The 21,561-nt window shown below is 43.9% G+C and overlaps 1 protein-coding gene across 2 annotated transcripts in view; it reads right to left on the bottom strand.

Moving 5' to 3' along the window:
- Positions 1–21,561, bottom strand: part of EFCAB6 (EF-hand calcium binding domain 6) — an 803,637-nt gene that overhangs the window by 455,206 nt on the left and 326,870 nt on the right. For both annotated transcript variants that reach the window (XM_078673866.1, XM_078673867.1), the window contains exon 14: positions 9,343–9,503. In XM_078673866.1, the coding sequence (XP_078529992.1) occupies positions 9,343–9,503 (161 nt within the window). The remainder of the gene's footprint in view (positions 1–9,342; positions 9,504–21,561) is intronic.

Here is a 21,561-nt window from a genome sequence, read left to right as displayed (position 1 = left end):
GGGCTTAATAACACCCGCAAAAGGAGACAAGTGATCCACTACCTTATTCGACACAAGGTCGACATTGCATACTTGCAAGAAACACACCTCCCCACTACAGACTCGCCCCGTTTTGGCATCAGCTGGGGCGCACACAGGTTCTTTGCCAACTATAATAACTATGCTAGGGGCACGGCCGTATTGGTCCACAGGAGACTCCCCTTCACATTAATAGACACGACTCTTGACCCGGAGGGCAGATACGTGATAATCAGGGGCAGTCTTTATGGCCGCAAAGTCACTTTAGTAAATGTTTACGCACCCAACGTAGATGCCCCAGAATTTTTCCACGGCGTGAACGCCCGGGTCATCAAGCACGAGCCGCACGCACTGATCTTGGGAGGGGACCTCAATCTGGTAATGCACCCTACATTGGACAGTACATCCAAGGCACCAGACACCAAGCCCCGAGCTAGGCGCGCCCTGAGGGTCCTCTGCGACCAACACACGTTGATTGATATTTGGCGTCAACGCAATCCCGAGCTCACCAAATATACCCATTACTCTGGCCCACACAGAACCTGGTCGAGGCTAAACTATTGGCTGATCTCTAATGAGGTGACAGACTGGTTTGGATCGCATACTACACTCCCTTCCACCTATTCGGACCACTCCCCAATTGTCTTGCACTTGCTGATCCCCCGCCCGGAGGGGTATGAAATGCAATGGTGTTTTCCTAGTAGAGCCCTCCTAGACGACCTGTTCAAGTCCGAGGTCCGGGAAGCGATCGAGGACTATTTTTAACTCCGGCTCTGTTGACACCTTGGTGGTACTGTGGGAGGGATTTAAAGCTGTTATTAGAGGCATATGCATCTCCAAACAGGCCGGTGTCCTTAAGGACCTTAGACAGACAATGACCCGTATAGAGCGAGACATAGTCGCATTAGATGCCCAACTAGCGACCTACCCTGACACGGCATTACAGACCAAGAGGCTAGCTCTCATGATTGAATACAGGGACACAGCAGAGCGCGAAATTTTATATAAGGGGAAATACCACACTGCAAAGAGATATGGGGAGGGCGAACGGCCTGGCTGGGTTTTGGCACAAATGTTGAGACCCCCTTACAGTAAAAATGATATTACTGAGTTGCACTCAGCCACAGGCACCAATCTCACCTCCACTGTTGCCTTTAGGGATGAGTTCTTGGATTACTATACCAGGCTTTACACATTTAGGGCGGACCCCGATGGGTCAGCCCAAACCGCCTACCTAGACGAAATCGCACTGGTGTTTTTAGAGAAATATATGTTGGACTTCATGGCGGAACCCGTTTCCGTTGAGGATGTCCTACTAGCCATTGACACTCTGAGGGGCTCATCTGCCCCAGGATTGGACGGCTTCACCGGGGACTTCTATAAGGAGTTTAAGGACATCTTAGCCCCCAGGTTAATTGAGGTCTATGCAGAAGCCCTGGGAAAACAATCTATCCCCCCTACAATGCGTGAGGCCGTGATCATTCTGCTTCCAGAGTCAAGTAAACATCCTAAACAATGCGACTCTTACCGGCTGCTGTCCCTATTGAATTTGGACTATAAAATTCTGGCTAAAGTGCTTGCAAATAAACTCTCGCAGCTGATGGAATAATTAATTATTTCCCCGGGCTTTGTCCCCAGGCGCTCGACCTCCCTGAACCTCCGGACGCTTTTTACAGTGTTACATAGAATAGAGCCCGAGATACCAGCGGTGGTGGTATTGCTTAACTCCCTAGAGTGGCCATTACTGGTGGAGGTGATGTAGCGCATGGACCTATCCTTTGGCTTAGATTGCCACGGTTTCCTTGTTGTACAGCGGCCCTTCGGCTCGGCTCCGTCTCAACGGCACGTTATCCACTCAATTCCGTTTACATCGGGGAACCAGACAGGGTTGCCCCCTGTCCCCCCTATTATTCATTTTAGCTATGAACCCGTTAATCAGGCACTTCCAAGAGCGCCACTTGCACAGGGGGATACAGTTCCGCACGGGCCCGCTATTGGCCTCACTGTACGCGGATGATACCATCCTTTATGTCCAGGAGCCTCAATTGAACCTGGCACCCCTGATTCGGGAAATTATCCGCTTCGGTAGATTCTCGGGTCTAGGCATTAATTGGCATAAGTCTATCACATTCCCACTAACGGAGAGCACAGCCAGGTGGGATTGCGAATTTCCGCTGGAATGGTGGCAGGACTCGGTAAAATATCTTGGCATCCATATCCATCTGGACACCACCCAAATTATACGCCTTAACTAAGGACAGACCTTCCACAAAGTTTAAGAGCAAGTGGACAGGTGGCTGCGTTTGCCCTTGTCTCTTGCGAGTAGAGTGGCCATATTAAAAATGGTGGTGCTCCCTAAATTTTTGTATCTCTTCAATAATATTCCCCTGCCCCTCTCTGAGCGATTCTTCCGCACTTTGCGGACATTGATGATCCACCTGATATGCATCAGTAGGCGGCTCAGCGTTCGCTGGTCCACACTAACTCTGCCGTACGGCAGAGGGGTTTCAACGTGCCGGACTTCCAACTGTATTATTTGGTGGCTCAATGCCAGTACGCGCACGCTTGGTTTCACCCTGACGTTCGCATCCCTTTTTAAGAACCGGAGGCGGATCTGGTTCTCCCAGCGAAACTGGGTGAGGTGCTACCCGGGGGATTTCCGCATGACAGACACGATACCCAGACAGTGTCCACCACCGCGTGGGCGTGGAGCAAGCTCATAAAGCGTACGGGTTCCACACTTCTATATTCCTCCGCTCTGCCGCTGCCAAATGTGAGATGATTCCCGCTCACAGGGGAAGGACTGATACAGCGCACGCTGCTCGCACTAGACCTAGTTAAGATTGGCGATCTGTTCCCGGAGGGTCATGTCTTTTCCATGGATGACGATAACAGATTCACTGATTGCACCTTTATAACCCGATTCTTAATGAGCCGAGTAAAGTCCGTGCTACGTGCAGCGTTTCCCTCGTACCCTCTTGAGCCGGACTCGTTTCCCCCCTGACTCTGGTGCTGGAGAGCCCTAGCGGCGCACACCTGATATCTAAAATGTACAAGGCCTGTGCCCATCTGGTTCAGGTAGATGACACTAAGATTAGACAAGACTGGGAGGAAGACACGGGTGGGGCGATTTCAGACAAACAATGGGAGAAATGTTGCAGGGCCACATGGGACATTTCGCTTAACAGTCGGCATAAGTTGTTACATTTTAAATTTCTTCGTCGCACCTTTTCACACCCGCCATGGCCCACAAAATCGATGCCACTAGACCACATAACTGCCTCAAATGCGCTTCCCCACATGCCGGCTTCATGCACCTGGCGTGGTCATGTCCCCGTTTGCAGTCCTATTAGGTAGCGGTGCATGAGCCTCTGGGAAAAATAATTGGGCTTCCACTTACTCCTCTTCCCAAAATTGCACTCCTGGGGTACACAGTCCAGATTCCCCAAAAAGTAAGGAGGCTAGCATCATTGGGTTTACTATTGGCAAAGAAAGAGGTGGCCATGCACTGGGCAAGGAGAACGGCCCCCAAACTGCAAGACTGGCTGAAAAGCTTGGTATACTGCAACACCAACGCTGAGACATACGCCAGTCTTATGCCATCAACATCATGCCCCAAAGACATATGGGGACCACTGAGGGCATATTCGGAAACAGCTAAACAGACCGCCAATACACGAGTGAACAGCAGCATAGTGCCGGAGGGTGTGGGTTGATTGAGGGGCCCTACCGATATCGAAACTCATATCGCAGAGTGAGAGTCCACAGTGCGAGACTGTGGCTCAGTGCTACTGGAGATACGGGGCAATCCTAAAATCTTGCACGTTCTCGAGGGTCCTTGAATGGAAGGGATTTGGGGATGGTACATATTGGGGCGGGCTGCGGGTTATCTCTGCATTGATTGTCATCATACACAGTGTTGTGCCGAAAAGAAGTCAAGAACGTATGGTTTTCGTTATCCTGGGACTGTATGCAATGCAATGCTATGTGTAATTATCCTATATCTGGAAAATAAAGTGTTTTTAAAAAAATGCACATAGAAACTGACAGTTTTTTTACAGTTTCGATTAACCTTGAAACTGGTTTTTAACTATGAAATTTGTTTAAAGAAAGTAGTGTTTTATTGATGATTACAGTGTCTGTGTGTATTAGAATGTGTTCATGAGATATGTTACATTAGAGATTTGTATTTTTGAGCTAGCACTTTAAAATGATGTATTTTTAAATATATTCTGAATTTGAAAATGATGTTTTCTTAATTACTAATGAAGAATAAAATATTTAAATGCACAGATTTCTATTTTGATGTGTTTACTGGATTATGATCGATAGTATCGCATAATTTTGCAACATTGATGCTTGTCAGTTTTTTTATATTATATATATATATATATATATATACATATATTCACTGAAAAAACCATAGGTTTCAGCCACGTTATAGTTAAAAATGAGCATTTAAAAAACCTTAGAAATTCACTGAAAAAACCATAGGTTTTACCCACGTTATAGTTAAAAATTAGCATTTAAAAAACCTTAGAAATTCACTGAAAAAACCCTAGGTTTCACACACGTTATAGTTAAAAATTAGCATTTAAAAAACCTTAGAAATTCACTGAAAAAACCCTAGGTTTCACACACGTTATAGTTAAAAATTAGCATTTAAAAAACCTTAGAAATTCACTGCAAAACCATAGGTTTCACACATGTTATAGCCCACTACTGATCCTGAAAAGTAATTCTAATCGTAGTTACAGTAACTTGAATTTCCTTCCATAGGCAAACATTGACTGACATGTTTTACTTGGAAATTCTTCTACGTGTGGAGTTTTGGAACTTTAAAAAATTCCTCAAAAATCAGCCGAACTACGAATTCCGCTTTACTCAGCTGTTTTGAGGAGAGACTTCATTGCTGCATCTTTTAGCCCACTACTGATCCTGAAAAGTAATTCTAATCGTAGTTACAGTAACTTGAATTTCCTTCAATAGGATATCATTGCCTGCTATATAAAATATATATACATTTAAAAAAATATATAAAAAAAATATATTACAATTATGTATTTTTAAAAACATTTATTTTTCAATTTATATAAAAAATATGTAATGTAATTTAAAAAACAAAATATCTAAAAATCAATAATTCAAAATAATGTAGTAAATCAGTAAAAAAAACAAATATAACAATTAATACATTTAAAAATTATCATTTACAAAACCTTTGAAATTCACTGAAAAAACAATAGGTTTCAGCCATGTTATAGTTAAAAATGAGCATTTACAAAACCTTAGAAATTCACTGAAAAAACCATAGGTTTCACCCGCGTTATAGTTAAAAATTAGCATTTAAAAAACCTTGAAAATTCACTGAAAAAACCCTAGGTTTCACACACGTTATAGTTAAAAATTAGCATTTAAAAAACCATAGAAATTCACTGAAAAACCATAGGTTTCACACATGTTATAGTTAGCTGGACATTTCACTCATACAAAATCATTGAAATTCCCCCGTTCTAGTTAACTATAACTCGCGCGCCCGCAATTCACTGCTGATGACGTCACATATTACATCACTCATGACATGGTCAGTGACGTCACTCATGACATCACTGATGACATCTCAAATGACATCACTGATGACATCACTGAGGACATCATCCTTGTGAAGAATTTCCAAGTAAAACCTGTCAATGTTTGCCTATGGAAGGAAATTCAATTTACTGTAACTAAGATTAGAATTACTTTTCAGGATCAGTAGTGGGCTGAAAGATGCAGCACTGAGGTCTCTCTTGATAACAGGTGAGTAAATCGGAATTCGTAGTTCGGCTGATTTTAGTGGAATTTTTTTAAGTTCCAAAACTCCACACTTAGAGAATTTCCATGTGAAACCAGTCAATGTTAGCCTATGGAAAGAAATTCAAGTTACTGTAACTACGATTATAATTACTTTTCAGGATCAGTAGTGGGCTGAAAGATGCAGCACTGAGATCTCTCTTGATAACAGGTGAGTAAATCGGAATTTGTAGTTCGGCTGATTACAGGGAAATTTTTTAAAGTTCCAAAACTCCACACTTAGAAGAATTTCCAAGTAAAACATGTCAATGTTAGCCTATGGAAGGAAATTCAAGTTACTGTAAGTATGGTTACATTTACTTTTCAGGGTCCGTCCTGGGCTCAAAGATGCAGCACTGACGTCTCTCGTGATAACAGGTAAGTAAATCGGAATTCCTACTTCGGCTGATTTTAGAGGAATATTTTGTTCAATAGTGAACAAAGGGGGCGGGCCCTGAGGACACATATGTGCAAACACGCCCTGTGGCGTGTTTTAGATTGGGGAATATACTCCTCTTCAATCCTGAGGTCACCTGTGAGCCAACTAGCCCATCAGGTACCTCCAGTTTAAGCCAGAGAGCTGCGTTGTAGAGAGGTGTTCAGAGGACACGCCCCTTTTTTACAACACTGTGCAATGCAGCTCTGTGGCACTTACTAGAGGTACCCGTTGGACTAGTTGGCCCCTAGGGGACCTCTGGATTGAAAAGGAATATATTCTTCAACCTAAAACGCGCCACAGGGCGTGTTTGCACACATCACCTCAAGCCTCGCCCCCTACCTTCACCACTGTGCAAACATGCCCCGTAACGCGTTCTAAGTTGGGGGATTAAGTCACCTTGCATACTGGGGGTCCCTGGGGCCCAACTAGCACACCAGGAACCTCCAGCATGCACCAAGGGGCTGCGTTGCAGAGAGGTGTAAAAAGGGGCATGGCCTCATTACACCTCTCTGCAACGCAGCCCCCTGGTGCGTTTGCAGAGGGGGAAGTAATTCCCCTCGCATACTGGGGGTCCCTGGGGGCCAACTAGCCCACCAGGAACCTCCAGTGTGCGCCAGGGGGCTGCGTTGCAGAGAGGTGTAAAGAGGCCACGCCCCTTTTTACACCTCTCTGCAACGCAGCCCCCTGGCGCTTTTTCAGAGGGGGAACTAATTCCCCTTGCATACTGGGGATTCCTGGGGGCCAACTAGCCCACCAGGAACCTCCAGTGTGCGCCAGGGGGCTGCGTTGCAGAGAGGTGTAAAGAGGCCACGCCCCTTTTTACACCTCTCTGCAATGCAGCCCCCTGGCCCTTTTTCAGAGGGGAACTAATTCCCCTCACATACTGGGGGTCCCTGGGGGCCAACTAGCCCATCAACAACCTCCAGTATGCGCTAGGGGGCTCCATTGCAGAGAGGTGTAAAAAGGGGTGTGGCCTCTTTACACGTCTCTGCAAGGGAGCTCCCTGGCCCAAACTGGAGGCTCCTGGTGGGCTAGTTGGCCCCCAGGGACCCCTAGTATGCGAGGGGAATTACTTCCCCCCTCTGCAAAAGCGCCAGGGGGCGCGTTTGCAGAGAGGTGCAGGGAGGGGGCGTGGCCTTCTCCCGATCCCGTTTTTTTTTTAAACAAAACTTTTAAGAAGGGGGGCTATGTAGCCCCCCTTCTTTTTCTTTTTTTTTTGGGCCCTGGGGACGTCATCCGCCAGGGCCTGCCACCAATTTTTTTTTTTTTTTTAATCGGGAAGGGGTCGAGTGGCCCCCCTCCCGTGGCCAATTCCGACCCCGGGGACCCCATCCCCCGAAGCATGGCCAACTTAATTGTTTTTCATTTTTGTGGAGGGGGGCTGCATAGCCCCCTCCTGTGCCCTCCTTAAGGCCCCGGGGACCCCATCCCCTGGGGCCGGCCTTTTTTTTATTATTATTTTTTATTTTGGGAGGGGGGCCGTGTGGCCCCCCTCCCAGGCCACTTCTGGCCCCGGGGACCCCATCCCCGGGGCCTGGCCCTCCTCGTTGGGGGCCGTGGGGGGGTCCCCAAGCCCCCCACGCTCCCTACTGGCTCCCCGCATCCTGCGGGAGCCGGCATTGCTTTTCTGTATGGGGAGCAGCTAACATGCTGCTCCCCGTACAGAAAATCAATCGGCTTTGATTTTTGAACGAGAGAGCAGCTTTCCTGCTCTCTCTTTCAAAAATCAAAGCAGTTTGCTGTGGTAGGGTGGGAGCCGCGAAGCTCCCGCCCCCTACCACAGCAAACAGCAGTGTCCCTGGTGTGGGCACCCCATTCCCCCATTGCAGCAAGTGGTCCAGGCCCAATCCATCCAACTCTGCAGGTCAATGGATTTTGCTGGCAAGGGTAAAGGAAAAACTTCTAAAGTGCACCAACAAGCCCAAAATGTTATTACTTAGCTCATTGTTGGACTGTAGCCGGCGAGAGATTTATAATGGGTTGAGATTTGAAGGTGCATAAGTCGCGTCAGGGATACCCCTCTATGAGCCTCTCCACACACGGGTTGGTAGAAGAAACACATCTGCACAGGTACACGCTGGATTCATCAGATGGTGAAGGGTACTGTCCTAAAGTGGGGGTTTCCGCAGGTACTGAAGATGCAACATTATGGTGGGCTGGCTTGGAAGCGGCACTTTGAGTAAACCCGAGGTGGGTAGCAATACAGGTTTGCCGGGTGAAGGGATACGTTGTTTGGGTTTTGCTCCCTGACATAACCCCCTCAGAACGTCTGTACAGATTTTTTTATACGCACGATTAAGGGAGAAAGTTCAGCACGAAAAAGTTCCGGCTCTAATGGTCTCTTGGGGGCGCCAACCTCAGCATGTCCCTCTGATGGTCAGTCAGACCAGACTTTGAGCCATTTTATGTTTCTTTGTTGGTTTTATAATCTTTTTGTATTACTATTTACTAAGCTAATTTTTAAACCTCTGAGGTTTAGGAAACACAGGGATGCTATGATTTATCTTCAGTTTTTAAATTGCTATAATGTTGTTTGTGACATTGTCTCCTTTTTTTGAAAGCTTGGAAGATGCAGGAACTCAATGGAAGTTTAGCCCCATATCTATTTCTATCGACTGGTAGAGAAACATTGAATTATTTATTTTAAACGTTGTTAGAAATTCCAAGAATATTTTTTTTTTTAATGCTGATTTGCTTATGAAATTGTTATGCATTTTATGTATGTTTTATTTATACACATTTTATGACCACAATGTAAGCCAAATAACGCAATTCGATTTGAGCAGAATTAGTTACTTAAAAACAAAGTTTGCTTTATATCTTGCCTAAAAAGTCTCACTTAACTCTAGATGATTGCCCTCACATTATGAAAAGTTTTGGGATGCTATAGAAATGCTGAAAGCTCCACTTAACCACGTTAGTATGGCAGCTGACTCCTGCTTCAATAACTTTTTTTTTTTTTAATCCGGCAATTTTCATTCATTCTTTAGGTGTGTGGGAGAGTTCACCTATCCACACAGGCAGAGTACACAAGAAATATATAAAGCACTTACTTGTTGAAATGGTCCTCTGACAGAGATGGACAGTATGCAAGGATGATCCGTCTCAGTGTCTTCTTGCTGATAACTCCTTTGCCTTTACTGTCAAAGCTCAGTACTGCTTTTCGAAACTCCTTCAGGTTCTCTGTGGTTTTATTACACAAGGTGTCCTCTGCCTACATTGAAAACACATTCATTTTCAGAACAGAAACATTTGAATAGCACAACTCCCGCTTAGCAAATAGCCTACTATAAATATTTAATTCCCACCTGGATGGATGCTATGAGGGACGGGGGTGAGGAGGAGAAAGTACACGTCATCAAACTCTAATTCTTTTTTAAAATGCTCCTTAATAAAACATATGGTTTCAGCCTAATATTCATCCGTATTTTAGCCATCTAGGTCATGTCAGTTCTTTTCAGTGCGTGAACTGCAGGGGATTAGAAACCATTAAGATGCCAGAGATAACAGATAATGAGGCAGCAGCATAAATACTCGGATCATACTCTCGCTCCAAGACTTGAGTAATACAGAGATGTCTTTTCAGCTCTAGCTGGTCATTTCTGGATCATCCTTAGGGCTTCAACAGCTAATATGCTAAAAGTGCATGTGTTATTAACGTGCATGTGTGAGCAACCAGAAAGTTTGTGTATGCTACTGTTTTAGAGGAAATTCTGGTCGTTTCCACTTCCTGGACACTCTGTGACACATTCCGATATAAAGGGACATCCGTTCTGTGTAAAACAGGCTTCCCAAACCACAGTGAGGAGGAACTTAGCTATTTTGGCAATGAACCATTTCTAGAGCCACATTTCCAGAATCCCGTTAAATTTTCCCTAGTCAAGTCCGTGGCTATTAACTGACACCACCACCTCCACCCAATTGCAACAGGAATGCTGCACAAGCAGACTTTTTCAGATAGGGACCTGGAGATGCTGTGTGAGGAGCTGATGAAACAGTTGGCACCTGACAATGAAGTCCCCAAATGTGTGAACCTGGATAAAGCAGACGGTCACCAATTAGGTTCATGCTATCTTCATCTAACCTTCGGCGATGTCAAGGACATTAAATGATGCATGGAATTAATTCAAATGGAGGGTGAGGGAGACCGATTCCCGCCATTGTCAAGAGATTCATTCCTCAGGTGGAGTATCATCCCATGACTTACATCAGGATACCCAAAAAGAGAGGGTCCTAGAGGTAACTGGCCTGATCACTATTGCGGGTGTCAGCAGAAGACGGAAGATCAGTTGAGACCAGAGGCACTTCACTACCAGGTAGTTAAAATGTATGCATGTGAATCTAAACAGTATGGGAATCAACCTAAAGCAACAATAACCTGAGGGCATGCTAGAAAGTAGGTAATACATGGGTAATTGATGCTAATGTGTGGGAATGCAGAAGGTGGTAGAGGGCATCAGCTTCACCCAGGAAAGTCCACCCTGCACGAGTCCAGACAGAAGAACTACAAATATTGCAAGGACAAAACTATTGGGATAAACATATGTGAAATGCTTCTCAAACAAGTCTCAAGAACAACAACTGTGTTCGGACATTCATGTATGCAGGACACTACAATTTGAGGGTGCACACAAACAGGAAGTAACGCTGCATGTGCAGCTGGTGGATAGTTTGTTCACACGGGGAATGGTGTGAAGACATGGTCCGGTTACAGGTTTGGAGTCTACCCAAACTGGTTCTGCATGTTATCAAAGCTAAAGTTAAGCACACCGAGGGAGGAAGGGTCATATGCTGAGGCACTTCTCTGGGTGTGCTCATCTCACAGGGGTTATTTTGTGGCTGAGTGAAAGTTATATAAGGTATATATATCAAACAGTAAAGATCAACTCCAGTGCGTGATTCTGGGATGGAGGAATTAGAGGAAGAGGAAGCAGGACCCTCCATCTGTCCTACCAAAACTGCCACCTCAGCAACTTTTACATCTGCCACCAAACCTCCAGCAATAGCTGCCACCAAACCTCCAGTCATAGCTGCAAGATGCCCTCCAACCACAACTCAAGCAAACAGGGCCCTGCCTTCACTACAGGGGGACCATCACGTGCAGCCCCAGTTGACTCAGCTACAATTTCAGGACCATCAAACACAGCTAAAGCTGCTCCACCTACATCTGCTTAACCATGTTCCCTCCTGGAAACCGTTCAAGAGTCAGCACCTTTGCAGTCTGCCCTGGGAAATATAAAGGACTTACCAAGGACAGCTGGGCAGTGCTATCTCCAAGCTGCCTGATGGCATACATCTCAATATGCTACCAGACGACAGAGGGCCAAACTGCTATTGTTAATGCCTCAGGCTCCGTGGTCAGGCAACTTGAGCACTCAGACCCTCTAAGCCATGTCCTAATTTACAGGACGGGCCAGCACAGAACCCTCATCCATTCCATCCACCTCTACTTCCCCTTACCAATTTCAATCCTCCCAGTATTCCCCATTTCAGCCTAGTATGTGAGCAGCCCAATTAGACCATCCTCAAGTAGTGTTCAATGGTTATGTTTAGGGAAGAGGGTGTGATGAGGTTAGGGTGAGTGGTATGGGAGAGCTGCCAGGACACAGAGAATGTTGTAATTAGGGTGGAAGGTTTGCTAGGGCAGCTAGGGGCTATAACAGCTGAAGTTAGGGTGGATGATAATGACAGACACAGGGGTTTTGAAATGGGGGAAGTATAGGATGGAATCCCTGTATGGAGGGTGTGTGGTATGAGAGAGTTACTGTGGCATGGAAACGTTTTATCCTAGTACATTTCAATAAAACGTTTTTCTAAAAATATGTATTCAATCTTTTACTTATCAATATTTAAAAATATGGTTTTGTGTTGTGCAGGTGATATGTAAAATTGGGAAAATTCATCCTTTTTCATCAATAAGCTTGGGGAGTGCAAAGAACCAGCCAAATTTGATCTGCAGGTGCCCCAGACAAAAATGCACATTACGGATATTTTGTGTGGTTTCTGTGATCATCCATGGACAGAAAAATGCATCAACGGAAAGCCATATGAACTGCAAATTTCTCGAAATGTCGTGGAGGTATATTGGAGTGAAACTGAATGAACTGGCATCTGTACTAGAGGGCCACGCCCTCCAACAATCCGGAATTTGAAGTTATCTCTCTTCCCATTGGAAATAAACCACATGCACTGTCTTCTATTGGAATTCCAATGAAGAGAGAATGCTATAAGGAGTCATTGTTCAGTATCTGATAATTTGGTGGCAACAGAAGATGTGACTGAGGTTATATCTGCTCCCCTCCCACAGCCTTGAGTGAAAGAAGGTCAAGGTCATTATTGTTCATGTTAAAGCTGTCCATGTGGATAATGCCTCAGGGCTAGGAACATATGTAAAACCTAGGACAGTCCCTGTATTAAGCCTGTTTGGGCACGGTTTCTGTATCATTATACACGCATTACAACCAGAAAATGGGAAATTACCAACCCAGAGATACTGAGACCATAAACCTCACCCGAAGTAATGATATTTCTAGTGCATAAATTATCTTACCACAGTCTCCTCACCTTATTAAAATCCCTCCAGGTGCCAGATAGGTCTAAAACTGTTCCCAAACAATAGCTCTTAGCGTTACCAGATGGTTCCATGTGACTACATCAGAAGAAAAAGGTATTCCTTCTGGAGCGAATAACATCTCCTTAGAGGCTTGAATTGCTCATGTTTATGTGGAAGCTCTCTGGTCATAAATGGTGGCAAAGATCCATTGACCTTTAGCAGAAATCAGGGTAACGGTAATCAGAGGTAATGGTGCTACATTTCTTAGATTTTCCAAAGCGAGATTACTGTGGGATTTCCGCTGGAACAGGATGGTAGCAGAGGATGGTTCTACACCTTGACCAGAAGGAGCAGAGTTTAGGTTAATGCCCTGGAAGGATCTACAATAAAAAATTGCCCAAGTTAAAATAAGGCCCAAGCCCCAAAAAGTCCTGATTCCTGATTCCAATGCCCGAAACTTGAAGATTGGCAAAGCAGTATTAGAAGGCGGTCCAAGAAGGCGGTTACTGAAGAAGGTGTGAGTATTAATAGGGAGCAGCGCATTTGCGGTAGTTTCGGATTGCGGTAATTGCGTTTGATTAGATCATGGTATGCGGTAATGGCATATGCGGTAATTGCATTGAATTAGATTGTGGTATGCGGTAATTCCAGTTGCAGTAACGGCGGTTGTGGTAATTGCATGTGTTTGTTAGATTGCGGTGGTGTACAGACTGTGTAAGGCCTTGTGGAGTGGGAATGCCTGTTGTATGAAAGGAGATCAGGCTGTGAGAGCGTGCAGCCCGGGAAAATCTTAGGCTTATGGAGTAGCTTAAGTGGGTCGGGAGTCCCGTATACCCAGAGTAATTGTCGACCATTGATTGGGGAGTCGTGAGACGTCATCGACTACCCGGACCGAGATAGGGGGTGCGAATGTGTGAGTGCATGAGTAACCGACGCTGGCCGGAGGTTGCTGTAAGTGGAACATTGAGCGATTGTAACCTATCAGTTGAGGTGATTGTCCGGTCGTTTAGTGGACAGACAGTTGCTAGTTTGCGGTAGACAATTACACAAGACTTTGGACGTACAGTCAGACTGTGGACGTACAGTCAGAGAAGTAATTGCTTGGACGTACAAGTAGTTATTTCAGTGTATGAATGGGATGTGTGAGTGAGAACAAGAAAATTGTAAAGGAGGGTTAACCGCTGCGAGCAAGGGAAAAGTGACATCAGAGTGAAGCCACGCTGTGATAGGTCTGTCATGTGATAACCGTATTGAGATTGGTTGAAAGTCTTCAAAAATGTGAACTGTAACAGGATTGGAGGGAAAAAGTTGACATTTATGGAATTGAATCAAAACATTGGATTGAATTATTGCAGAAATGAAATTGTTTAAAGATTTTAAGACACTTTTGAGAGGTAAATCGACAAATTCGATTTGGGTTGGTGACGAGACCCCACCTGATGGAACGCCTGCACATTTTATGTTAACGAATGTGGGATTGTTTTCATGTTTGTGGATTTGCCACTGGTGCAAGGTTACTGAGAAAGAGGGTCCTTTGAGTTTTCCAAAATGTGGTACTTTTGAACTGCAAATTATTGACAGGTTAAGAGAAATGTTATCTGAAATAAAGTCACCATCTAGAGCTGCACAATTTGAAGCCTTAAGCCTGTGGGAAAAGATGGCAAGAGACAAAGAAAGAGAGGACGAAAGGGTAAAGAATCAGATACAGGAGGGGGAAATTATAGATGACAAAAAGCCTCAAACCAATAGTGATTTAGGGGATGGAATATTGGATGCATCATTAACTGAGTGTCCTCTACCTAATGTGATCCCCAGTACAAATTCTGATAATAGTGTACCAGCAAGTACAACAGTGGCTACTGCTTCTGTTGAACCAAAGGAAATGCAGATTGAGGGAACTCTACAGACGTTCCAGATTGCCCCACCACCCGTTGATTCGATACCGATGGTGATACCTCCAAGTGCTAATGCTCCAATTGTGACTGATTCGGTACAAATATTACAAACTGTAGCTGCACAAACAATGCGTAGACAAATTTTGACTGTCCAAATTAATATGGTCCCAACTCAAGAAGCTCAAAGAATTGTAGAAGGAGTATCAGGATTTATCTCGACATCTGTAAAAGATGAAAAATTCATTAGCCCTTTGGTGAAGGTATACATTAAATTGAACCGTAGTTTTACATTAATTTCTGTGTTTCACCTGCTTGCAAATAATATGTGCCCACTCATCATAATGGAGGACAGCTCCATGGTGCACAAATGGTTAAACTAAATTGTCTGAAATTCAGCAAAAACTAAATGGATTGCAAATGAAAGTGTACGTGTCCCTTATGTTCAATCTCAAATATGTGTAAAGGTCCACTAGCCTTCACCAGTGTACAAAAGCCGGTTCAGCGAGTTGACTCCTAGAAATGGCTCTCTGAACTGGGACATGTCAATCTGCTCTGCTCCTGCTTGGGTAAAGTGTTTGATCAGGACAAATATTGTGTGTGGAAATTATGCGTAGAAAGCAGAGAACACGAGCATCTGCTGACTAGATCAAACTGCATGTTTGACAAAAACAAGATAACAGACTTAAGCTCTAGGTCAGGAGGCAGTAGCGTAAGAAATTAGCTAATATTAGCATGGTCATATGCGTCATGTATAAAGCAAATGTACACATGGGCAGATTTGTGGAATGCTCACACCATGATGTTGATGTTAATGAATAACGTGTCTGAAGGTTCTGAAAATTGTATATAAGGACTGGTTTCCTTTCTGTAAATCAGATCTCTTTGCAGTCCTACTAGCTAATTGTCTCAACTGCAGTTCATTGGCAATAAAGAGCACTCTTGAAGCCTTTGTATGTGTCCATCTTACCTATCCTTAAAGAATTATGCTTTTACAGATGGTGCCGTGACTCTCTGGGGATTGTTGGTCTCTGCAGGGGTTTGATGTACTGCGGTCCCAGGACTCTTCTGGGGCCTTCCAGTCTCGGTGTATGCTGTACAGCTGCTGATTGGACTTCGTTTCCTGCAAGGTCCAGACGAAAAGGCTCCCGTTGACAAGCCTGTGACATCAGACACTCACAGCTCCCTTCGAGGCATCAGGTGATTTTTGCCACAACAAGGAAGGACGCATACAACAGCGTTACTCGTCAGATAATCAGGAAGGCAGTGCGTAATGCACTGAACTCAATTCAATAATTGTATGTTGTGTTTCTCATATCTCCAAGGGTACACACTGGGATTCATTAGGGATCCCTAGGGTAGATCTGAGGGTGCCTTTAAGATAGGTGCCTGAGGAGGGCTGTCCAGTCTGTGAAAGATCGCTAGGATCCCATAGACAGAAGAGGAGCCGTGGGTGGTTGCCTCAGAAGGAGCCGTGGGTAGGTTTCCTCAGGACAGAGCATGATTATGCGCTCAGCTCTGAATGATGTCTAAAAATATATGCATATGCTTAAAATAGGTTGTACAACAGTGTTTTTCTAGTATAAAAAAATGCTCAGTAAACTATTTCTAAGTACAGCCAAGGGGCGTAGGGCAGCCTTAGATACCGCTCAACGTACGCCTCCTCGCGGTACACCAGCCTGGTATGTGGTACGTAAAAGGGGATATGTTGCAGCTTTTCATCTAGATCAATGGACTCATTATACCAGGAAAAATCCTGATTTACAATGGCCAGAATATGGCATGTTTGATAGAGCTAAGATGCTATATTTATTTTATTATTTGAGGGAACGTGAAAAGAAAGGGAAGAAGGTACATTCATTACAATGGGATGCACTTCATGCATGGTGATCATATGCCGTTGGGAGATGGTATGGGGAACCTAGAAAATGAAGGGAAAGGCCATAGAACAAGATATCAAGAAGGTACAAGAAAGATGTATAGCCGATTGCAGGGCCAAAGAAATGGAAATAGACTAATGCTTCATAGTTCACAAACCTATACCAGAGGTTTACCCCACTCTACCCAATGCTCCCTTGGAGCAGGAAGACAGAGGATCCTGTAATAGAAGCATTAATAACGACTCCACCATCATACAGTCCGCAAACAATGCAAACTCATTTATCAGTACACATGCCACAAGCTAATAAGACAACACCTGTACAACAACAAGTTACACCTGGTTCTCACACAGGTAAAAGGGAGCTGCGCACAAAACTATCAGAAAAAGACAAGAAAGTGGTACAAGAATGGGTAACAGATGTTATGAAAAATTGTACTTCTCTATGGCAAAATGCCGCTTCCCAACTGATTTCATGCCTGCACTTCAACGCAGCGCTTTGGAAATGTTAGAAAAAAAGCATTTTTCTGGTTTAAAAGTTGGGGGACATATTGGCCTGCTCAAGACAGATACCCACAAGCAGACAATTTGTCCCGTGATCACATCAACACGTTATTAACAGTACTAGGTGATGTAGGGGCATCAGACAGAGAAAAATTAGATGCACTCCAGATATTAGCTGAATGGCTAGATATGCTAATATTAGTAGAAAACAAATGTGAACGGTTGAGAAAAAGTAAAGAGGTGGAAGAAAATAAACAGACACCTAAGTCTTGTGTTTTTTCACCTGATCACACCATGCTTTTGAGAGAAGTACCAGGAAGTCAGCCAGGGAAACCATGGTCGAATGTTGAATTACACAGATTTGCCCTTCAGTTTCCAGATATTAGACAAGACAGAGAAGAATGGTATAGACAGACAGAAATAATACTAAGAGTTGGCACTCTAACCCTGGACGACATAGAACAAATGTTTTCTATAATATTGCCACCAGACATTTGGGGAAAAATAAGAAGAGAGGATGATGAATGTTTAAAAATGAAATGGGAAAACATTATAAAAGAAACAAGGGAACAATGAGAAGACATTTCAGATGATATTAAAGAATTACCTGCCAAAATAATGGCTAAAGTAAATATACTGGTACCAAGAAAATAAATGGACTGGTCAAAACTAAATGGATGTATCCAGGATACTGAAGAAACAATGTCTGCGTTTTTCGCTAGAATACAGAAAGTGTTCACAGCCTCAAGTGGACTAGACAGTGAAAAGGAGGCAACACAAAGCGCACTTGTCTCCTGCTTTGTAAATAATTTAAAACCTGCAATTAAGAAAGGTATTCTAGAGTACAACCCTACTTGGTCATGCAAAACACTGACAGAAATTTTGCAATTTGCACGGTATTACGAGATGCTAGGGAAAAAGGACTTGGAATTCAAAAACAACAAAATAAAGAATCTAAAAACAAAAGTTTTGATTCAGCAGGCAAACCAGTATAGTGGCCGTGGGCAAAGAGGCAGGGGGAGAGGAAGAGGCCGCGGAGGCCCACAAAGGTCATTTTCGGCTCCCCCAGCACAGCAGCAATATCAGCAGCAACACCATACCTCCACAAATGAGCAAACGCACACACAGGGATGCTTTAATTGCGGGGAACAAGATCATTGGAGAGCCCAATGCCCACACCTCGTCAAACAGTCACAAAGAGGGGGTGGGATGGGAAGATCAAGAGGCCGGGGAAGGAGTATGGGAAGAGCTGGATATCAACAACAAGGACGTGACTCACTACCTGGCCCGACACCATATCCCCCCAGACAAACTTCTTTGATAATGCAGATATATCAAAAATGCAGGTACATCACCCCTATGATGGCATCTATCAAGAAGGGCCCCAAGGGGAATGGGACTATTATGTTCAATAGGGAGGCCCAAGAGAGTTAATACAGAGGATGGTTATCCCTGTAGATCCCCTTTGGATCATATGTAAGGGGCAAGGTTGAAGGTACACCTGTGGAATTATTAATAGACACAGGGGCCACCAATTCCTCCTTGACAAAGAAAAAGTTTCCAGATGTTCCTCTCTCGGGAAAAATAAATAAGTCAGTGGGATTCACCAACATACCTGTAACAAGCCCAATTTCGGCAACCTTGAAATACAGTATAGGCCCAATACAGGACACCCATTCATTTCTTATATCAGACAAATGTGCGTTTAATTTGTTGGGATTGGACTTGCTAAAAAAATTAATGCAACAATTAAGTGTAGTGCAGATGGAGTTTTCTTGAAAGTGGATGGGCAAATGACAGAGGAAATAGGCAACTGTTTTCTGTCAATAGGAATAAAGAATATAACAGCATAAATAATGGACCAGATAGATTCGAGAATTTGGGCAAAACATAAGAATGACACTGGGAGAATGAACATCACACCTGTAACAATTGCAGTCAAAAAGAATGTGAAATTACCAAGGATATCATAGTACAAAATAGCTCCAGAAGGTCTAAAGGAGTTGCAGGATATAGTAACTGACTTGCTAAAGGAAGGGATTGTAAAAGAAATAACAGGCAGTCCTTGCAACAGCCCAATTCTACCAGTCCTGAAAAAAGGGGATGCAAATATTGATGAAAAGAGTTACAGATTTATAGTTGATCTCAGAGAAATAAATAAGATTGTGGTGCCACAGTTCCCGGTTGTCCCAAATGTAGTATCAATATTGTCAACATTGTCACCAGAAATGGCATACTTCTCAGTAGTTGATTTGAAGAATGCTTCTTCTCAATTCCAGTAGATGAGGGTAGCATGTATCTCTTTTCGTTCTCTCTAAACGGAAGAACGTACTGTTTCAAACGAATCCCTCAAGGGTTCACAGAGAGCCCTAGTATTTACAATCAGACCTTGACAAGAGAACTAGATACATTCAATTTATCACCCAATTCTGTACTAATTCAGTACGCAGATGACCTGCTGAATGGCAGCACCTCTGAGAAACAATGTACAACTGACACCCTGAATATGTTGAATTTCCTAGCTGAACGTGGTCACAAGGTTTCCCCAGAGAAAATACAATTTGTTCAACAGGAGGTGTTCTATTTAGGACACATCCTGTCGAAAGGGCAGAGAAGATTGGATGATAAGTGCATTAAATTGATTTTACAGACACCAGTGCCATGCACCCAAAACCAGGTGCGAGCCTTCCTAGGCATGGCCAGTTATTGTCGACATTGGATTGCTAACTTCTCCTTGCTTTCAAAACCTTTATTGGCCCTGACCCACAGGGACACGCCGGAACCCCTTCAGTGGTTGCCAGAACATGAAAAAAGCTTCCTTGCCATTCAGCAAGCTCTTTGCTCTGCTCCTGCTTTAGGCCTACCAGACTATTCTAAGTCTTTCCAACTCTATGTTCATGAATGTGACGGGTGTGCTCTTGGGGTTCTCTGCCAGCAGTACGGTTACCACAAAAGACCATGCGCATATTTCTCTGCCACCTTGGATACTGTAGCCAAGGCTTCGCCTTCCTGTATATGTTCAGTTGCAGCAACTTCTTTATCACTACAACGTGCAGAAAGCATAATAATGGGACATGAAGTTGATGTCTATGTTCCACATGCGGTGGAGCTGATACTGAATAAGACACATACTCAACACCTCACAAATGCTAGGCTCACGCAGTATGAGATATGTTTGTTTGCAGCACATGTAACACTTCACAAGTGTACTGTTCTCAACCCTGCAGTCTGTTCCCTGTTCCCACTGATGATTTAGTGGACTCAGACCACGATTGTATTTTTTTAACTGAGGAAGAAACAAAGGGTAGAATAGATATGAATGATACACCCTATACAAATGCTGAAGGAGAATTGTGGGTGGATGGGTCCTGCCTGAGAACAGAGGATGGCAATACATCAGCAGCCTATGCAATTATAACAAATAACACTGTAGTTGAGTCCTGTAAGATACCTGAGCTGTCCGCACAAGCAGCAGAGCTTGTGGCACTCACACGAGCTTGTGAGTTATCTGTAGGAAGGTGTGTTAACATATTCACAGACAGTCAATACACCTTTAATGTGGCACATTCCTTTTGAAGGCTCCGGAAGGAAAAGGGTTTTATTACCTCACAAGGCACAAAGATACAGCATGGAGTACTTATCACCAAATTACTTAACTCCTTGGCACTTCCAAAGAAATTGGCCATAGTTAAATGCAGTGCTCACAAAAAGGTTACAGACAAAGTAGGCCAGGGAAATGCATTTGATGATACGACAGCAAAACAGACAGCACAAAATCATTCAGCACTAGAACTAAGAGCCCAAGAATTACCTCAAAAAGGGAAGGCACTAGATCTAACAACTGATGGTGTGAGACTAATGCAACAAGGAGCAACAGCAGACGAACAGATGAGCTGGTCAAAGAATGGGTCATTTGTTCAAGGATGCTGGATGAATGAGACAAAGGAGAAATACATGTTGCCAGATAGAATGATCTACTCCATATGTTTGACCATGCATGACCCGGCCCACATATGCAGGGATGGCATAGTAAATTGTATGGACGAATTCTGGGTGAACAAGAACATAAGAAAAACATCACAGGAGATATGTCAAACATGTATGGTATGTGCACAGTACAATGTGGGTAAGACTGCTCCAGTACCTAAGGGCCATTTTGAAAAATCAACAATGCCATTTGAAGCCCTGCAAATTGACTATTTGGAGATGCCACCTACAAATAAGTATAGGTATATCCTGGTGGTAGTGTGTATGTACTCATAATGGATAGAGGCATACCCGGTAAAACATAATGATGCCATCTCAACAGCCAAGTGCTTGCTAAAAGAGTTGATCCCACGTTTTGGGGTCCCAAAAATAATATTTTCAGACAATGGTAGCCACTTCTGTATTGAAATAATAAAAGTGACATGCAAGGCTCTGGGAATACAGAAGAAACTGCACT

The sequence above is a fragment of the Lissotriton helveticus genome, chromosome 1_1, assembly GCF_964261635.1.
Source record: "Lissotriton helveticus chromosome 1_1, aLisHel1.1, whole genome shotgun sequence".
Classification (NCBI taxonomy): domain Eukaryota; kingdom Metazoa; phylum Chordata; class Amphibia; order Caudata; family Salamandridae; genus Lissotriton; species Lissotriton helveticus.
This window is presented reverse-complemented; position numbering and strand designations above follow the sequence as displayed.